Source organism: Capsicum annuum, chromosome 11 (genome assembly GCF_002878395.1).
Source record: "Capsicum annuum cultivar UCD-10X-F1 chromosome 11, UCD10Xv1.1, whole genome shotgun sequence".
Classification (NCBI taxonomy): Eukaryota; Viridiplantae; Streptophyta; class Magnoliopsida; order Solanales; family Solanaceae; genus Capsicum; species Capsicum annuum.
Genome location: NC_061121.1, coordinates 13,721,500 through 13,743,822, shown reverse-complemented (window position 1 = coordinate 13,743,822; position 22,323 = coordinate 13,721,500). Strand labels below are relative to the sequence as shown.

The following is a 22,323-nucleotide window of genomic DNA, read 5'->3' as shown; positions in this document are numbered from 1 at the left end:
AAAGCGGTTTTCCATTCATCACCAGGTTGCATTCTAAGTTGGTGATAGCCATTCCTAAGATCAATCTTGGAAAACATACATGAACCATTCAACTCATCAAGCATATCATCCAATCTAAGAATGGGGTGACGATACTTTATCGTAATTTTGTTGATGGCTCGGCAGTCCACACACATATACTATGTTCCGTCTTTCTTTGGAACCAACAACACCGGAACAGCACATGGACTCGTTCTCTCTTTGATGTACCTTTGTTGAGAAGCTCCTTAACTTAACGTGAAGCTCCTTAGTGTCCATAGGGTTACTCCTATAAGCCGGTTTGTTTGGCAATTATGATCCCGACGCAAGGTCAATTTGATGTTCAATTCCCTAAAGAGGGGGTAGCCCTTGCGGAAGTTCTTTGGAATAGACATCCTTATAGTCCTACAAAATAAGAGAAATAGAAGGAGAAATAAAAAAATTAGAGGGGTTAGTGTTAAAACAATAAGCCAAGAGAAGCATAAGTGTGTTCTCATCATGTTCCACAAAGAGTTCTTTCCTCCTAGCCAACATCACCACATTACCCTTTCCCTTTGAAGTTGATGCACCCTCGATTTTCTTTATTTCTCCACTCTCAGGTTCTCTCTAATTTTTTTCACTCTCGTGTTTCTTGCCCTTTTCCTTTAACTCTCTCATCTTTTGATGCAATTCATTCACTTGTGATGGCAAGAGAGGGTGAAGTATGATCTTTCAGCCATCCTTCTCAAGAAAGTACCGATTGGTCCTCCCGTCATATTTGGTAAACCTATCATATTTCCAAGATCTACCCAACAACAAATGACACTCTTGCATAGGAATCACATCACAAATCACTTCATCATGGTAGTTTCCCACCTTAAACCAAATTACACATTGCCTTGTGACTTTTAATTCACCACACTCATTCAACTATTGCAACTTATAGGGACTAGCATGTGGAATAGTAGGTAGTTTTAAGAAGTTCACCATAGTGACACTAGCAATATTTGTATAACTCCCACTATCTATCACTATGGTACATACATGACCCTTAATAAGGCACTTAGTATGGAATAGGTTCTCCCTTTGGCTAGGATCATCTATTGACTTACTAATCATGGCTCGTCTCACCATAAAATTTGGAACTAGACATTCTCCCTCTTGTGAGTAAGCATCTTCCCCATCATCTTCTTCATGTAGCTCACTCTCAGCTTTCTCTCTATCTTGAGGCTCAGCCTCATTCTCCTTGGTTTCAATACCCACCTCTTCTCTAAAGTAGTATAATATTCCTTTCCTTAGGATCACATTCCGTCGATTTGGATATTCATTGCCTATATGTCCCCAACCTTGACACTTGAAACATTGGAACCCTTTAGGATTAGGATACTTATGAACTTCTTGCCTTGGAGGACATTTATGGACTGTTTTAGTCTCGAACAGCCTTGCATTGGCGGGTTGGTCCTTGTTCTTGGGCCAACCTAAGGAGGATTGAACCATTTCCTTGTTTCTAGGCCAACCCGAGGGTGATTGTCCCCTTTCCTTGTATGTCTACCTCTCTTTAAGTTCTTTTTCTATCTTAAGTGTGGCTTGAAAAATGCAATCAATGGTATCAAACTTGTGGAGAGTCCGGTGAGTGAAGATTTCCTTGTTCAAACCAACCTTGAACCTAATAATGTCATGACCAACTTATTTTTCCTGATGATCAAGCTTCAACATGAGTTGTTAGAACTCATCATAGTAGGCCATAACATTTTTACTCTCTTACCTCAAATTATACAACTTGGCAAGGAGCTAATGTTTATAGCTCTCGGGTAGTTATCTTTGTCTCATAAGATACCTCAATCTAAACCAAGGTGGTGGCTGCCCATCAACCAATTCATTACTAAACCGCTTGACATATTCCTAACAAGTGTTAGCATAACCCTCAAAATGAGCTACAGCATAGCAACTTTTTTTTCTCGAAAAAATTACTGACTTGGAAGATTTTGTCACAAGATGATTCCCAACCAAGGTAGGCCTCGGGGTCACCTTCTTCTTTGAAGATTAGAAGACTCAATTTGATGGTATTGATGCTTATATCCCTTTCTTAGTGCCGGTTAACTTATTGGTTCCATGCACCAACTCTTCCCTCATAACCTCGATAACTTCTTTGATCCATACGGCCTCCTTTCATCTCCTTCTCCCTTATATAAGCATTCATACACTTTATACCCTTTATGTTTCTCTTTATCATTTTCCTCAAAGTGGACGGGTCAGTTTTGGTTAAGTGAAACTTGGTTTGGAAGAATTAGATTTAGTGGTGGTGGTGGTCTTTGGTTGAGTGGAGCTTGGAAAGAAAGGTTCAGATTTAGTGGAGGTAATGGATGACCAAGTCCTTCTTGTGGGACTTGAGGAGATTGTGAATGAAATGTCCTATTGAAGTCTCGACTTTGGGTAACGACTTAGTGGTTTGAGTCATTAGGGGTGGTGAGGAGTCGTCAGGATGATTATTAATCAAATCAGTAACTTAGTGGCTTGGCTTGGCTCATAGTATGAGTGCCTCACAATTTTCCAAACCGAGGGTCGAAATGAGATTTAAAAGCCCTAAAATCATACCAAACATGTTAACACCCTAAAATTGATATTCCAAATTTGCTGGCGAAGTCAGATTTTGAATTATGATATTTCCATCTTGTATCATTTAGGCAAGGCTAATAGAAGATGCCTTAAGTCGCAAGGCAGCGAGTATGGATAGCTTGACTTGTATTTTGGTTTCTTAAGGGTAGGGAGTAGCTTGGATTACGGCATTTAGTGATGGTCTTAGGGGATTGAGCATTGGATGTAAGGTTTCGGGGGAAATAGTAGCATAAGTGTTTTGGTCATGTCCACTTAAAGAAATAAGGTAGTGTAGAGGAGTAGTAGGGCAGGAGTTCCTTTGACTCTCCACATATTGCAACCGCCCACTCATAGTTATCCCTTCCCCTTTCAATGATGTTACATCCCTCTTCACCGAAGATACATCTATTTCTAACTTCCCAAGACACACTTGTATTCTTTCCAAAGTTCAGTTGAGGCCCTCAATAGAAGCCATGAGGATATTGGTATCATTGTTTCCCACGGTTTAGGAAGTCATTCCCTCCATTGTAATGTACCTAAGAAAATACCTATAAAACAACAATAAGTTAGCTAAAAAATAACCTCGCCACCTTCTCACACTTTGGTTACCTCACACTTAGCTCCACGAGTGTTATAAGTTGGCTAGAAACCCATGAGTATTCAAGGGATGAGTATGCTCTTGTACGGAGTATATTCTTGTTTGAAGACTCAAAGAATTCTCGTCGGACTTAAACCAAGGGTTACAATGAATTCAAAAGATAAAAGAACTCAAGAAAATGTAGACACGAACAACGGATTCAAGGACTAATTGACAACCTAATCGGAGTTTACTAGTGTGTTAATTAGTTCTAGGATCAATTAACACAACCAAGAATCAACAATTAGCAACCAAGAATCCAAATTTGAGCTTAAAGTTGACGTGTAAATAGTATAATTATGACGTGGTAGTCCGTAATTGGCCTTGATTCTAAACAAGTTTTATTCACCAATTTGAAGTTTTGGTCAATTCATAATTTGGAATGGATGAGATTGGTATTGGAGGGGAAGCACTAGTCTTAGAGCCTTTTTCAAATTCAAACTCAAAAGGTGAGACTTGACTTGTACTACTTCCTCAAAACAAGGTCCTTAGAATATGGAAAAGTGGTTGAAAAGTAGTTGTCAAGTCTATGAATGATGTGATCAAATCCTTTCACCAACAAGATTTACAACTCTATCTTAACCCTTTTAAGATCTATTATGCACTTTATGTTAGTTAATATAGGAGAAGAAGTGAAGAACAACAAGAACACAACAACAACTTTTCAAGAACACAACAATGCAACGAGCGTCCCACTCCAAGCTTCAACAACAAGTCACAACACATGGCCAAACTTCAAGTTCACAATAACAATATCAACTATATAAGCTCAAACTTTATATTTAGACACTTTTAGTATTAGTGAGAAAGAAACCAACACTAGAAACACTTGATAAAAACAAAAGACTACTAGATCTAGTCACAACCTTCGGCCAAGACACTTCAAAAACACAATCACTTCTTGGCCAAGATTCAATAACACAATGTTACTACTTTTGGTAAGATCTTCCCAAGATTTGATTTTGTTGGAACAAAATCAAGCCTTGTGCTTTGATACAAAATGATACAAAAATAAGCCCACAACACTAGGAAATAAGATTCAACACAATATAAAAACAAGCATGCCCCACACAGCTTCACTAGAACAAGATGAACAACAACAAGATTACAACAAACTATATAGGTAGTTTGACATTCAATATCCAAACATCAAGAACCCTAACATATATCAATTAAAGGACCGTAAGACAAGTAGTTATCTACACCAAACCCTTACTTAGACCAGGAGGAACTCAACTCCTCAAGACTCAAGTTTCTAGCTAAGGCACAAAACAAGTGAACTACACTAGTTGTAGTTTCGGGTAGCTCTCAAGAATGGAAAGAGAGAGTCTCAAAATATTACAAGTCTTGTGATGATTGATAATAATGAACTAAAGAACAAAAATAACCCTAATATGTTTTATTTATATTACATCACAAAATAAGTGGCAAATAACCATCTTGTCCTTGTCCTTTGGAGTGTAAGTTTATTACACTTCAAAGTCCCTATTCACACTTTAAAATATGTAATCCCTTAGATGGATTTATAACATACTCACAACAGCCATATTCATGAACATGCCTTGGAGTTTTTGTAACTCCCGACTTGACTATGTGTGAATGGTCTTGAGCTTATGTACCTATATCAAAGCCTGAATATCCATAACCATAGGTCACTTTTTGGCAGTAAATTAGACCAAGCTACCTATAGACTTCCTACTCAAGGCGTTTGCTACCACATTTGCCTTTCTAGGATGATATAAGGTAGTAAGATCATAATCTTTAAGTAACTCTAACCACCGTCGTTGCCTCGAATTTAGATCTCTTTGCTTGAATAAGTATTGCAGACTCTTATGAGCAGTATAGATTTCACATGACTCTCCATAAACATAATGACATCGAATCTTGATTGCAAATACGATCGCAACCAACTCCAAGTCGTGAGCCAGATAATTCTTCTCATAGACCTTTAGCTGCAGAGAAGCATATGCCACGACTTTACCATTCTACATTAAAACACAACCTAATATAGTTTGAGATGCATCATAATAAATAGTGAAACTACCCTCTACGGTAGGTAAAGTCAAAATCTGAGTTGAAATCAATGTCATCTTTAATTTCTTAAAACTTTCTTCACATTCATCTGATCACTTATTTTTTTGAGTAAGTGTGTAATGGAGCGGTTACCTTTAAGAATTCCTTTACAATCCTCCTTTAATAATTATCTAGTCCCAAGAAGCTACGTATCCCTATAATAGTATTAGGTCGACGCTAATCTCGAACTGCTTTAATCTTCTTTGGATCAACATGAATCCCGTCTTTTGACATCACATAACCCCAAAAGAGAACCATGCCCAACCAAAACTCACACTTTGAGAACTTGGCATAAAGCTTTTGTTCTCGAAGTGTCTGCAGCGCAACTCTCAAGTGTTGTCCATGTTTTGACTCACTTCAAGAGTAGACCAAAATGTCATTAATGAATACAATCACAAAATGGTCTAAGTATGGCTTGAATACCCTATTCATGAGGTGCATTAGTTAGCCCAAAAGACATCACTAGAAATTCAATATGCCCATAACTGGTTCAAAGGGTTGTCTTAGTGGTATCTTCGGCCTTACTTGTCAGCTGATGATGACCTAATCTTAAGTCAATTTTCACCCTGTAACTAATCGAATAGATCATCAATATGAGGCAAAGGATATTCATTCTTGATTGTCGCCTTATTTAACTGTTTGTAGTCAATACACATTCTCATCGTGCTATCTTTCTTTTTCACAAGTAGCACAGGTGCACCCAAGGTGACACACTAGGCCTGATGAATCTTTTATCAAGTAACTCCTGAAGTTGAACCTTCAATTCTTTGAACTCAACTTGAGCCATACGGTAAGGTGGAATAGAGATAAGTTGAGTCCCTAACACTACGTCAATGCTGAATTCAATTTTTCTTATTGAAGATAGCTCGGGCAAATCATCTGGAAACACATCAATAAATTCTCGAATAATAGGAACATTTTCCATAGCTACATCTCCTGCTTAAGCGTCATAAAGAGTAGCAATAAAACCCAAACACCCATGATTAATCATTTGGCGTGCTTTTACATAAGATATTATCTTTCCCTGAGTCACAAGAGTCATACCTTTCCACACTAAAAGTGGTTCTCTAAGAATATCAAAACATATAAGCTTAGCATAACAATCAACCACAGCGTAACATGATGCCAACCAATTCATACCCATAATCACATCAAAGTCAGTCATTGACAACACAAGTAGATCAACTATGGTGTCTTTACCCTGAACAAATATCACACAATCTCTATAAACTCTATTCACTGATAAGGTCTCCTCCATTGGGGTCATAACAATATATGGCACAATAAGAGTCTCAAACCTTCTTTCTTAGAATAACTACTAAAAAAACACAGTTTTTGCGACCTCAAAAAGGCGACCACGGTTGGTGGTCGCTTTATGGTCGTTTTTTAAAAAAAATAATAAAGAAACGACCACATGTGGTCGCTTTTCTATTTTAATATTATAAAATAATCATTTCAAATTTTTTTATAAATTTTTATATTAATTATTATATTTTTTGAAAACTTAAAGTGACCACAAGTGGTCTAAAATATTATATAAAAACTGACCACTTTTGATTGATTTTTGATTAAAAAAGTTTTAAAAAATGACCACAAGTGGTCGGTTTTGTATTACAAAAACTTAAAAGAAAAATATTTTGGAAATGCAACCACTTTTAAAAAAAAATTAAAAATATTTTTTAAATAGCGACCACTTGTGGTCGCTTTTATTTAAAAATTAAATTAAAAATAATTTTTAAAAGTGACCACTTGTGGTCTCTTTTTTATTTTGAAATGGGAAAAGAAAATTATTTGAAAAAACCGATCACTTGTGGTCGCTTTTATATTAAAAAATTAAATTAAAAATAATTTTTAAAAAGTGACCACTTGTGGTCGCTTTTATTTAAAAAATTAAATTAAAAATATTTTTAAAAAGTGACCACTTATGGTCGCTTTTTGATTTTAAAACTGAAAAATAAAATTATTTATAAAAACCGCCCACTTGTGATCGTTTTTATTTTAAAAATTAAAAATAATTTTAAAAAAGTGACTTTTTATGGTTGCTTTCATTAAAAATATAAAATGAAACACTATGCAAAAACAACCACTTGTGGTCGCTTTTTGATTAAAAAATGTATTTCAATTATTATATTGAAAATTAAATATATTTTTAATATGTATTTTTTTTTAATTACACTGACAACAAGTAGTCGGTAACCTATATAATAATTAAAAAAATCAATTAAACTTAAATTTAGTAAAAAAATTATACGTAAAAATAAGGAAAAAAGGACACTCTGTAGCACTTTTTAAAACAAATAGCCCAAGTTTGAAAACTTTTCAAAAAGTGGTCAGTCGGATATATTATTTTCGCTTTATAGCCTTTTCCTAATTTGGTCATTTTGGCCTACGCAGTCCATATACAGTCCATATACTATACTAATACAGTCTATATACAATACTGATACAATCTATAAACAATACTGATACAGTATTCAACTTGGGCAATTCGTCCCTTTTAAAAATATTTTTGCTACAAATTTTTTAACTGATCAAAATATTTATAGCTATATATATTTCAATTTTTTTGTTATATATATATATATATATATATATCATGTATCGATCGATGAATAGTGTATAGTATTCAAAAACTAGGTGAATCTATCTAAACGTATTAAATAATATGTTAAGTAATACATATCATACGATCGAGGTATTCATTAATATTTAAAATTAGTAAATAAAAAACTATATTTAAAACTCTCTCTCTTTCTCTCCCTCTCTCTAAATATATATATATACATACACACATATATATATACACGAGTGTATCTTGTGTCGTATACGTATGTACGTAATATTCAGAAGCTACCTAAATGTATACAGTATATTGAATATGTTGATATCATACGATCAAGATAATAATTTGCTTTTGAGGTTACAAAAACTGTAAGAAACTTAACAGATAATTCATCATAGAGTATAATGAATACATTGTATTATAAGTTTATATACTCATGCATATGATGTATATAGTACGTATTCAAAAGTTAATATATATATGTGTATGTAACACACACACATATATATGATGCAGTGATCGATGTAGGGAGTAATGAAAAAGTAACTGAATGTATCTAAACATATTGAATAGTATGTTAATATCATACGATCGCAGTATTAATACTATACAATCGAAGTAAAATATATACATAATCCGTTACTTCATCAGAATATATATATATATATGTGTGTGTATACACGTTGTATATGGGGTAATTACATACTCATGTATATGTGATATATATAGTACGTATTTAGAACCTGATAGTTGATAGTAGTGTATGTGTGTGTATGTGCACTATATATATATATATATATATATATATGCATGTATTTCTCATGTATTGCAAAAAGTCAAAGCTAACTGAACGTATATTGAATACCTTGATTTGAAACGATCAATGTATAATATACTATACTTTGAAGTTATAATATACTGTCAATTATATACTCGTCTATGTGATGTATATAGTACGTATTTAGAACCATATAATTGATAGAGTGTGTGTGTATAGGTATATATAGTATATATTATGTAGTGATGTACGTAGGACATAGTCCAAAACCTACATTTATATATATGTATATCATGTGTAGTGTGATGTACGTAGTACGTAGTAAAAATTAAAGGTAACTAAATAATGTATTCAGTTATATATTAAATACGATGATATCATACGATTGATCGATCGAGGTAATAATATACCGTTGAAGGTATAATAATATAAGATAAACTAATCTATAATTCATCTGAGTGTATGTGAAATACGTTTTCAATTTTTAATGAAAATCAATCACAAATGATCATTTTTCGAATAATTTTGTTTTTTAAAATTTTAAACGGACCACTTGTGATCGATTTTCCCCAAAAATTTATAATACCCAATTCAGCCCAATAATTTGACCCGACCCGGCTAGCCGTCTTACTTGCCCCTTTTCCCTTCCAATCACCCTAGCACCAACGATTTTCCCTTCCAATTACAAACAACTCTCACACGGCTCTCGACGACCTCACCAACGGAATTCTCGGCGACCTCACCGACTAAAGTAGCGGCACAGCGACGGAAAAGCAGCGGCACAGTGGTACACTTTCTCTTTTCGCTCTCTGTGTTCTTTTTTGGGATTGGGGGCGATTGATAGCTAATTGTGTTGGTGAATAATGAAGGTGGTTCCCGATATATAATGCGATGATTCGTGATTGTTATAGTAATGATGGTTAGTGATCCAAATTTCTTTTATTAGTTGGATGTCATAGACTCCTGTAGTTCTATTTTAAGTCAGATTGGTTCTTTAGCTGTGCAAAATGTTTGCATTTTGGTTTCTGGTTGTTACGTATTCACTTCATTACATTTTGTGCGATTCCTCTACCCGTCTAATTGTTTTTTCTATTTATAGTTCTTTTTCCTTGCTTGTTATATAGCTTCTCACAAATTATGTGCCATTTTTGACAGCCGAATTAGGGTAGAAGGTTAGTGCGTGTGGGTGAGTCGTAGCCTGCAGGTACTTGTGCCTTGGGGTAATCTTGCTAGTAGTTGTATAACTTTGCACATAGGGTGGAGTCTCTAGTTAGGAGGGTTTTTCTTTTGGGAGGGGGGGGGGGGGGGGGGCTTGCGGTTTTTAGTTTATAGTACTGCTTTGTAGGTGCCGTATTTTCGTTTATTTCATCTTGTCTCATGTTTATTACGAGTGTATCTACTATCCTTTTGTCTTGAGCCGAGGGTCTATCGGAAACAACCTCTCTGCTTCTTCGGAGGTGGTGGTATGGACTGCGTACATCTTACCCTCCCCAGACCCCACTAGGTGGCATTACACTGGGTATATTGTTGTTATTGTTGTTTGTTTGTTGCTTGATGAATATAAAGTACCCTTTGTCTTTGAATGTAATATTACCATAATTCCGTTGCATCTTATTTGTGCAACCTTTCTTCTTAAGATGTCCAAATTGTTTTAGGGATTCTTTTTTCCTTTTTGGGTAAATGTAATAGGATTAGTTTGCTGCCATGGCTGGCAGAGTGGCTTCCTACAAGTTTTTGGATCAAATGAACATACATTAACCACTTGATGATCAGCTGACCTTGTATTGTGATATTTCCTTTTTGTGTTCCCATTCATTTCGTGACAAGTAAATGGTTCATTATTGACTACAAACGGGATTCCTTCAGAAAAAAAATTGACTACAGACGGGCTTCCTTTAGCAAGAGGCAAATACATCAAAACCTAAGTAGAATTTCATCTTCTTGATCCTTACAAGTGGGGTGTCATATGTACTCCAAAAGTAGACTAAAGCAGCAAAATGATTTGCAATTTATTGAGGGATTCTGTATGTGTTCAGAAATTTCTCTTTCCATGTGGTCACTGCTTGTTGCAAGCTCTGTTGCTTCTACATCTCCTACCGCTTGTCTCCAAATCTTCTGGACCTTTCCAAATTTTTAGGATTGACCCATCATAGTTGAAATAGATTTAGCATAAGACACCACAATTTTTAAGGATCTCTTTCGAGTCACTCTTACTATTTGAGTTTAACTTTGAGTGGATAATGAGATGTTTCTCTACATAAAAAGCACCAATGAATGTATATGTTTCCTTTGCATCATTTTTTTTTCCTTTTGGTTCCCCGTGCCTTGCTCCAAACAAAAAATTGACCTCCCTAGCTTTTCCACAGTTCCTGCCACCACCGAAAAACATCCGCCTAGAAAAGGAAAAGGAACCTTAAATTTGCTTTTTGTTTGCCATTTGCTTGAGATACATCTATGCAATAGTTGCACTATACATTCCTTATCAGTGTTCAGTGAAGCGTGATGCAGAAAAAAGCAACAAGGCTCTACATCACGCATTATGCGATGCGTGATGCGCTGCAACCGCATCATTGAAGTGATGCACAATTTAATTTTAAAAAAATACCTATAGAGCATTCAAATAGTAAGTTATAACTGAAAAGACCACAACAACTATATAATCAACAATAAAGACAATATATTTAAGCAAAAGTTCTAATGAAACACCAACAAATCAGTTCAAAGAAAAACAAACCCAAAAAAAAGAAGAAAAATCAAATCTAAATTAATAATGGTTCAATCTAAAGCTCTTCTAGTTCATTAAGATTGTCCAATTCTTCTATTCCTTGAGTATCAATTTTTCTATTTCGATCTTCTCTTAAACTTCTGACTCCTTTTTTAAAATTTAAAAATTACCCATAAAAAAAATTCACTTCCAGCCCTTTTTTAAATTTAAAAATTGCAAAAAAATAAAAAATCCATAATGCGCTCGCATCGCCATCCGCATTGCCATCCGCATCGCATCACGCAACAGGGCTTGATGCACCCGCAATTCTCATATTGCACCGCATCAAAGATGCGACTCGCTGGGAGTCCGCATCGCATGCGATGATGCGGTCGCATTTTTGAATACTGTTCCTTATTGTTGTCTCTTTATCTTTATTCTTCCTGCAACTGTGACCTCCCATGTTAATCAAATGTCTAATATAATCTGTCTGGAAAATTGTACTATATTGCTTGGAAAAAGACAAGAAATAACGACTTCTTGTCTTGATATTTATTAATCGGCACTAAGAAGCTCATCTTACAACGATTCAAAATATTCTTTTGCATCGTCTACATATTTCTTTACACCAAAAAATCTATGTCTTAGCTTTTCTTTGCACCAGAAAGAAAGAGACAAAAGACACTTTGTCTTGATATTCTGTATAGAGCACGTAATGTTTTCAAAGAACCTAGCATTGCTTTATTTCCCCATAGTCCACCATATGCTGGCTGGATAACCTTCTGACGCTTCTTCTGCCTGTTACTACCTGTGTCATTACCCATTTGTCCTCACCAAAGACAGAAACAACTACCATAATATTTCAGTAACCTTGCAGTAAAGAAATAAATGACTGTTGTTTCTTACTTTCTTGCCTCTTCCTGGCAGAAAAAACCACCTGTAAGTCAATTAGATTACCCTTTCCTATAAGTTTTCATGTGTCAAAAATGCTTTTCTAGCCACCAGCCAAGTGAAAGAGATCACTTTGGAAGGAGATTGTTTCCAATTAGATTTCCAAGGCAAATCAAAAATATTGTATGTCACATCCCAAAGTAACCCCTAGGCGTGATTGGTTCCTTGGTTCCTGCTAATACTACTTGTTGGGAGAACCAATTTCCCATACATTCACAATACCTATAAACATTGAGATAAAAACATATGCAACTCCAAATGCATGAAATAATTAACGCAAAGTAATTAGCCAATCAAATATTGTATAATGATTTATGGAAACAAGAATAGCTTAGATAATAAATTTCTAGCCCAAATCCCACACTAAAACCATGGAGCATCTAAATAGAGTTACATAAGTTCAACTTTTGGGCATGCAAACCCAATGAAAAGAAATATAATCTAAAAATAGCTAAAACTAGATGATAGCCTCCATGAACAATACGAAGGCTCACCTCAGCAGTGGAATCCACACATACAAACCGTCAGCTACTAGTCTCTCCTTCCGCAATAGTATTTGTAGACATGCAAGTAAGGAGTGAGCTATATATAAATATAACCCAGTAAGATCCTCAGCTCGCTACTTTAATATCCCTGATATAAGTGTTAGAAAATACAAGGTACAACAAAATACATAAACAGTATGCACACAATATCTCTTATAATCTAATGCTCAATAAGATCCATGCAAAAGTTCTAAAAGTCACTCTATATCTCAACTCAATCAACTCTCACGGCTTGTCATAAACGGCACTTAAGGTGATTAGTCCCGACAAGTCTACGACAGCATATATAATACTCCAAAAGTCTACTACGGCAGCATGTACAAGGCCCCTAACATGTACGTAGCACCAATCAAATAGCCTCCAATGGCTTCATTCTATGCAAAAATATTAATAACGATATCAATTATGCTATTCGGGGTCTTGTCCCAATCTTCTCATCATTCATGCTTAAAGCTAACCCTTAATATCTCACACCTTAAGTGATAAATTAAGGATAATCTAACAAGGGAAAGCCGCCAAAACAGAAATTTCAAAATACTGGCCAATGATTTCTAACCCTTAATGTCAATAATGTCACTGTTTATATTTTTACACTAAGAATTGTTGCCAAAGCCAATAATTTCTCTCATCACTGACCAATCATTGCCTCATCATGGATATTCCTTATTTGATGTTTGTTTAAAGTGATGGCAACAGAAAGTTAAAACAAACATTTGGGAGGAAATGGTTTTGATCGTTATATGCTCTGTTTCTTCTTCTTCTTCTTAATGTTTTTTCTCTAACTAGTCAACAGTAATCAATACTTATTCCTTCACTTCAGTAGCAGACAACCTAACCATGACATCTCCAACTATAGATTCTGTCCAGTATTACATAACAATTTTTTTTTCGATACAAGAACGTTACCATCATGTTTAATTTAAGCGAAAGATAGAAGAAATCTCAATACCTGGTAGTTAATCTTTGCCAAGCTTCCTTTCTATGTCGTAAGCTCTCAAAACTCTCCTATCAGTTTTGACGGTTTTCTTCCAGAAGAAAAGAGTTGACTACCCTACTCCTCTACTCAAGTCGTTTAAAAACTTGGCAGACCAATGGGCCTGGCCCTTTTTTTTCTATTCTATTAATATTATCATTTATTAGAAAAATTATCAATTAACCCTTCGTTAAAATAATTGGGTCATTACATTGTAGGGTTTTTTTTTAAACCGGTAACATAATCAGAAATATTGTAGTTAATACCAGATAGAAGATGATAAGCAGACTCTCGCCTGTAAACATTTTGTTGCTGCTTCTGTTTCCTTCCATTGAATCATCAATATTTCTTATAATCTTTGAAAGACTTCTAGTGTCATCAGGATTTCAGCCACCACCTCAATCTCCCAATCATTTAAGATTCCATCCATGCTGGCTGGCTCCATGCATCTTCCATTGTAGCTTCTGGTGTAGAGGTCAATCTGTAACTGCACAAATCTGGATATTTTCCTAAAATTAAAAGAGGACCATGTTCTAACCAATAATCACTCCAGAAATGATATTTTCCTGCCATTGCTAAGTGTGAACCCAGTATTCACAACCAACTCCTTCCAAAATTTCCTGATTGCTTTCTATATGTGAACTTCAAAAGAACTTATTGGTTTAGTACGCTGACCATAATTTGAGTGACCAATTCTGTAAGAACATTGTTGGAAATATGTTTCAAAAATAAAGTAGGAGTAGATTATTTTAGGAGTTTTAAATTATTAAAATCCTATGTGACTTAAACTTAGGAATTAGTTATCCCTTTGTTATTTGAATTAGAAATTAGTTATCCTTATTTAAGTTGAAGTGTAGTTAGAAATTTAGCTATAAATACATGTTTTGAGTTATTAATAAAATAATTCTCTCTGATAATACAATTGCAGTATTTTCTTCTCTCCAACTCTTTCTCTGTTACTTCTCTAATTTCAAAGCCAAAAACCAACAATCATACTGTGTTTTATTAGATCAAAACAGAATTTTGGAGATAAACACCCTAGGAGTTGCTTGAGTAAACAATTTTTAAAAATAGTGCAAGTGAAACTTAAGATTCTCTTTGTGGGATTACTAATTATTCTTTTATTTATTATAAGAAAAGATGATTGCCGACATGACGGGAAACATTGGGATTTCTAGTTATTTCTAAGTTGATCCAGTTGTATTTTCCTCTTTCTTTTTTCAGTTGCCCATCTTAATTACTTTTGCATGTGCTTGGTATTTCTTTTAGAAATGTTGGATATAAATTTTTTGTCAGATTTTACTGACTAGCATTTTGTAAAGACTGCATATACATACATATACAACCATATGCATAATCTAATCAATACAGCAATCTGGTTGCATTGATTTTGATCAATCTTGCACTCTTTAGTAGAGAAGTTCTGCACAAAGAAAGATGACTTTATATAGGGGCGTTTAGTAAAAAGAAAAGAAGAGGAACTGTCCAGAGGCACATCAACGTTGGTTGTCTGAGCTTTACTGCTTCGTTCGTATTATATGGTCTTCCCGTTATTGAGATGCAAGTTTTCTTGTTTCTGTCTCAAGTGGTCATTTTATGACTCGGATGAATTGATGTTTCAGATACTTGTGAATAGCTGCTGTCGTCATGAGTGAATCATTCACTATACAGATCCACAGCAATTTAGTTAAACAGCTCGCTGATGAGGGTGAAAAATTGAAGAAGAAAACGAGGAAGCCAAAAACAAAGATACAAAGAGAAAACAAGCCAGAGCACGCTAATGTGCATCAGAAGCCAATCTCTAGGGACACTGATGTAGCGAAAGGGCCTGCTGCTACAGGATGGCCTGTTCAGCCTCCTTTATTTATGCCAGTCCCTCCACCACCTCATCCTGCAATTGCAGAATTAGATGCTATTCGATCTGTGCTCAAAGAGAGCGTGGAGGTTGTGGAGAAGTTGCAGAAACATGAGGAAAACTTGTTGCAAGAAGTGACAAAGAAGGCGAAGGATCTACACGATAAGGAATTCAAACTTCCGAATCAAAAGCCTATCCCTTGCGTAGATGAGAGAGATGCCTGTCTTAAATGCTACAAGGAGAATGAAAAGGATCCCCTAAATTGTGCTAATGTGGTTCAAAATTTTGCAGAATGTGCTCGCAGAGTTAAGCAGCAAGTCAGTCTGGTAGATAAGTAGATTTACTTGCAAAAGATATTTACAAGTGGTTGCCATTTCACTTTGGTGGAAATAAAAGAGTAATTGTTTTAACCATGTAGACTTGAAGAAGCTTATGCTGGTTCTTTTTTGTCCTTTTTTCTTCGGCTTCTAAGTTGTGGATGCAAATGATTTTGTGGCATTTGACAAAATGATATTTTCCTAACAGGAATTACAGCTTCTACCTAAGTGATCTGCTCCAATTGTTGTTTGTTTGCAAAGTTAGCCTAGTTATCTTGGAAGCTTAATTTTGCTTATACAATGCAAATTTACTTCTTGTGGCTGGATTACCGTATGTTTTGTTACTAATTTTTGCTTCTCACGGGGAGAAACATGCATTTACATTTCTGGTGATCCGATAGGGTAAAATTTTGTTTATAGTGTCGGTGGGTAGAAATTTACTTTTGACTACAGTAAAACATAGATATGAGAAATGATGGGCTTGTTACCTTCTTGGGGAAACTACATATTGAACTATTTATTTAGTTGTCTGAACAAGTTATACACCCCTTAATGAGAAGAGACGCCCTTCCCTAAGTCCTACACTTCAAGGCCGTGGTTCTTCAAACTTCCAACTTCAAGCCGTGGTTCATCAAGCCCCCCAAGCAATCTTTCACACACAGCATTGCTCTATGGAGTGTCCAAAATTGTCTCCCCATACATGCTCTCTTCCCCTCAATGTGTCCACAATCGGATTCTTCGAGTGTTGGCCTCGAATGATGTCTTCGAAAGCTAGGATGACTATTTGACTCGAATCATCACCCCGGGCGTTGATGTGTTGGAGAAAATATATCACTTTCTTCCAAGTGCATGAGAGGTTTAAAAATCAGGAAATTACATGAGAGGACGTTACCTTTTTATTTTCTCAATCTTTATTTTTTTTCTCTTCTTCTATTTTATTTTATTAATGAACAAAAAGTTGGATAATCCACAAAAAAGATCTTCTTTAATATCAAAGTAAACTGAAGGACGACTTGCCGTTTAGAAGTCCTTTTGGGGTAAGTCTTGTTATAGAATATTTCATAAACTAAGACACAATATGATAGTGTAAGTCTTGCCCGTGGTGCATAACTTGTTGTTTGAAAATCTTTGAACTAAGTCTTATTTCTAAGGCAAGAGTTACAGAGTGTCTCATAAATTAAAACATAATGAAATAGTGTTAACTCTTACCCATGGGGAGTAACTTATTTTTTGGGAGGTTCTTGGGCAAAGTCTAATTTTAGAGGCAAGATCATAGAGCATCTCATAAATCAAGATACAATATGGTAGTGTCAATTCTTGTTTATGGGGGCGTTACTTGTTGTTTGAAAGTCTTTGAGCTAAATTTTGTCTCTAAGGGAGGAGTAATAGAACATCTTATAAATCAAGACACAATGTGGTAGTTTCAATTCTTACCCATGAGGCATAACTTGTTGTTTGAAAGTGTCCTTGGACTAAGTCTTGTTTCTAAGACTAGAGTTATAGAATATCTCATAAATTAAGACATAATGGAGCAGTGTAATCCCTTGCGGGCTACCTTCTTATTTGAAAGTCCTTGAGTTAAGTCTTATCTCTAAGACAAGTTATAGAACATCTCATAAATTAAGATACAGTGTAGTAATTTCAACTCTTGCTTATGGGGCACAACTTGTTTGAAAGTTTTTGGGCTAAGTCTTGTATCTATGGCTAGAGTTATAGAGCATCTCATAAATAAAAACATACTGTTATAGTGTCAACTCTTGCCCATGGGGCATAACTTATTTGAAAGTTCCTGGGCTAAGTAAGACAAGAGTTATAGAGCATCTCATAAATTAAGTTATAAATCATGACACAATGTGATTTTGCCCACTCTTGCCCACAGGGGGTAACTTATTGTTTGAAAGTCTTGGGCTAAGACTTACCTTTAAGGCAAGAGTTATAGAGCATTCATAAATAAGACACAATGTGGCAGTGTCTACTCTTGCCTTGGGGCACAACTTGTTGTTTGAGAGTCCTTAGGATAAGTTTTGCCTCTAAGGCAAGAGTTATAAAACATCTCATAAATAAAAAATAATGTTGTTGTGTCAACTCTTGCCCATGGGGCGTAACTTGTTGTTTGAAAGCCCTAGGCCTAAGTTTTGTCTCTAAGATAAAAGTTATAAAACATCTCAATTAAGACACAATGTAATAGTGTAAACTCTTGCCCATGGGGCATAACTTGTTGTTTGGAAGTCATTGGATAATTCTTGCCTCTAAGACATAGGCATGCAATAGAAATTTGAAGTTTGATTTGTGTGGTTCATTGACAACTATGCAGAGTCTGGTGGAGGTTCCTTTCGAGTTTTGTTTGTGATCTGGGTGTCCGTTAGTGAGATATAATGGTTGTTGCACTTCTTCTATTGGTTGATTATACCTGATATGATGGGCTACTTATGATATAAGGATATCAGATTATTGAGGACTTCAGGTTGTTTGATGTCTTTCAATTATTAAGGGTTGCACGTATCATTATGATGGGTTGCTTAAGTATTTGGTGTCTTTTAGAGATTTCATGTCTATGGTATATAGAGATTTATGGTGTTTCTCGTTCGCCTTTTGGAGATTTCATATCTATGATATATAGAATTTTATGGTGTTTCTCGTTCACCTTAAGTGTTGAGCATAAGAGTGTGATGATGGATTAATGATATATGAGTGCTAAATGTGGTCTCTCGGGGTTTGGTGTTGTTTCGATGTCGATATTTGGCTTAGTAGTTTTAGCCTGTGGCTATAGTGCATTTTGGATTGATAGTGATAGTATCAGCCTCAGGTAGATTGAGTTAGTGTTTTAGTGGGCAGTTTCGTGTTTTATGAATTTCTTGGCTTTTGTGGATTCTTCGAGATTTTTGGTCTTGTGGTGCCTTGGTCAAGTTTAGATTAGCCAAGCATGTTCAATACTTCTATTGTGTTTGACTCAGTCGTTGATGTAGAGGAAGTTTAGAAATATAGAAATTCGACTTCATAGAGAAATTTTGGCCTTGGATGCTTGTGTTGTGACCAAATGAGTCCTTACGTGATAGATTTCTAGTTTTATGGTGAGATTAGTAGTTTTAGGGTTGACTCCGCGTTGGAGTGCTTGTTGATGTATCTCGACGGTGTTTTCTATCCCTTACAAGTTTTTGGCTTTTTCTTACTTGTACGTTTGAGAACGATTGTGAATCTTAGTGATGGATGTTGTATAGACCCTCATTGTGATTTTAGATTTTTCTGGATCAAAAAGGAACCAAATCATCGAGAAGATGCAACATGTTTTCTCTATCTTTGAAAACGCGAGACCTCTCAACTTCTTTCTTCCGATAACACTTTCTGGCACCCTAACTTCTAGTTCTTTCCTTAGAGCTTTGTTGATCAATCCTTATCTCTAATCTTTCTTTTTCTCCTTTTTCCGTGTCTTATTACCTTCATCTTTCATCTACTCTACTCTGTTTTCTTGATCCTGTGTTAACTAAACATTTTTTTCATTAACTGAAGTCTAGTTTACGGCGATGAGAAAAGTGAAGATTGTTTAAGTTAAATTCTAACATCATGGGTAGAGTTTGCATTTTTTCAGTAGGGATTAAATCTTTCGAAGTGGTGGAATTGAGCAGCAACTGGTATGAAATGGTAGAGAGGCGTCGAAACTTCATGAACAAGATCACTTTTGATAGACTCAATATTTTGAGCTTATGCAAAAATATGGAATTAGCATCAAAAGGACAGGGTAACATCTGCAAAAGTTGGAGATATCAAAGTCAACTTTATTCCTACGAGATTTTCCAGAACTTTAACAAAATTGGAAGATTTTTCAGAGTGGTGGTAACTAAAGGTAGCAGGAAAGTGTCAGTCATCATCCTTAAGATTGACGAGAATATTGGTGGAGGGCTTTTGCCGGAAAAATCAGAAGATTTGTATCAGATGGAGAAAGCCAGAGCTTCAAACCATCTACCAGAAACAGGGATCAAAATTATCCCAGGTAGCTCAGATTAAAGAATGGCCAAAAAATGATGTTAAGGTGCTAAAAGATGAACTACTTGATGCTAATCAATTTCGGGTTGACACAAGCTCTCGTAGAAGCAGAGTGGATTTCCATCATAAATGTTTATAGGGCTTCTTCAAAAACATGATGCTGATACCTCCTAGTAGCAGTGAAATTCAACAGTGGGTATATAAAATTTGGAAAATTCCAGCAGGTGTAAGAGTAAAAGAGATGAATGATGAATATTTCCTGTTCGAATTCCTATCGAGGTCGGAAGCAGAAAGAATTAAAATGGAAAAATGGATGTTCAATGAGAATGAGATATTACTTGAATGGTGGTCCCCTGTTGCTACTTGTTATCGGGAAAGTTGTAAAGCAAAGCATGTGTGCATCAAATTAATGGGTTTTCCCTCTTATTTGTGGTCGGAAAATATTTTTCGGTGGATAGGAAATCGATTTGGTGGTTTTCTGGGTATGGATGATGATACCAGAAGTAGACACCATTTGCGGTGGGCTAGAATTTGTGTTAAAAATTCTGGTTGTCACTTTCCGACGAATGTAGAGCTCTTTGTCAATGATCTTATCTTCAAGGTGCCTTTATAGGTGGAATCTGCTTCTTGGGCGGTATCATCTGATTGGAATCAAGACGAAAATTTTCGAAAGGAGGAGTCTCGCCGTAATACGCTTGGAAAATGGAGCAGTCGCATTGATGAAGAAATTATGGTGCCTTTGAATTTCAAAGCGAGAGAAGTTCAGGGGTTGGGAAAGTCAGACATGCGCATGCCAAGTAATAATAAGAATTTATTGGTAAATCCATTAAATAGCCACGTGAGACACGTGTCTATGAAAAGGAAGGAGCCAATTTCTTATTCAAAAAATCTCGGCTAGGAGGGAAGTCAAATTTTATTGGGAAAAAGACATCGGTTGTCCATTTAAAAAAAAAATGATCCATATTTGAAAATGTGGATATGGGTTGTCTAATCGGTTAAACTAATTCCTTTTTTTACCCATTTGGATCAATTGGTCACAAGCAGTCTCTATACTCAATTGATACACTTTTATACTACATTGATATACTTTTATACTATGTTGATACATTTCTTAAAAAAGAGAAGAAAATTTTATGCAAGCACACAGTCTCTATACTCAATTAATACCTTTTATACTACATTGATACACTTGCAGTGTCCATATACTCAATTGATACTCTCTTATACTAGATTGATACATCTTAGAATGCATGTAGAAACTATATAGAGTCGTATAAAATATGTATCTAAATAATAATTGTAGTTACAAATTGTATAAAAATGTTATAATTATTATATAGAATATATGTATATACAGAAACTGTATCATTATTATATATAGATATATTTTTTTAACAATTGTATTATGTTAAAGATATATGATATTGTATTTTTTTTATTATAGAAATAAGTAAAACTAAAATGAAACTGAATATAAACTTAAATGCTTAATCCGGAAGCTCCAAATAATTGTCGTTACCTAAACAAGTGATTTGACATAGAAAGAAGAATAATGCTAGTTAAAGCTTTGGGGTAAAGACAAGTGGAATATGAGTGCATTGCCCATGCAGCTCATGTAGGTGACCAAAATGAAAAGAATAAAAAACAAAATTAGAATATGATAAGAACGAATCATCATATAAATGGATTGTGATAATGATGCCCACTTCCCCCACATGCCAAATGGCCATTTGATTAGAATTAGTTTCGACGAGTGGCTATTTATCGAGATTAAGAATTTATGTGCTAGTTTTGCGAAATTATTTTAGTTTTAGGTGTTATTTTTTATCATTTTTCCAATTTTATTTCAGGAAAAAAACATTCTATAACACTTTTTAAAATAAATAGTTCAAGTTTAAAAACTTTCTAAAAAGTGGTCAGTCGGATATACTATTTTCGCTTTATAGACATTTTCTAATTTGGGTCATTTTAGCCTACGTAGTCCATATACAGTCCATATATAATACTGATGCAGTCTATATACAATACTGATACAATATTCAATTTGGGCAATTCGACCCTTTGAAAAATATCTTAATTTTTTTTTGCTACAAATTTGTTAGCTGATAAAATATTCTACTTTTATTTTTATTATTTAGAAATAATAATTAAATTATATAAAAATGATATAATTGTTAAATATAATATATATTTATATAAGATATACGTATAGAAATTGTATAGTTCTATCAAATATGTATATGTATAAAATATATATAAAAAAATATATAAAAAGTGTTTGAAAATTATATAATTTTTGTGTAAAATGTGTAAAAAAAATGTACAGTTATTGTATAAATTGTGTATCAAAACTG

At 34.8% G+C, this 22,323-nt stretch overlaps 1 protein-coding gene across 2 annotated transcripts; it reads left to right on the top strand.

Moving 5' to 3' along the window:
* The first annotated feature begins 9,254 nt into the window (after window positions 1-9,254).
* On the top strand, window positions 9,255-16,216 carry LOC107848224. Of its 2 annotated transcripts, none has more exons than XM_016692931.2 (2): window positions 9,255-9,430; window positions 15,439-16,216. In XM_016692931.2, exon 2 carries the CDS (start codon window positions 15,464-15,466, stop codon window positions 16,007-16,009), a length of 546 nt encoding a protein of 181 aa, XP_016548417.1. In that variant the 5' UTR covers window positions 9,255-9,430; window positions 15,439-15,463; the 3' UTR covers window positions 16,010-16,216. The 2 variants fall into 2 exon arrangements, with proteins under 2 accessions (XP_016548417.1, XP_016548418.1); XM_016692932.2 differs by having other exon boundaries at window positions 9,263-9,562.
* The last annotated feature ends 6,107 nt before the right edge of the window (window positions 16,217-22,323 follow it).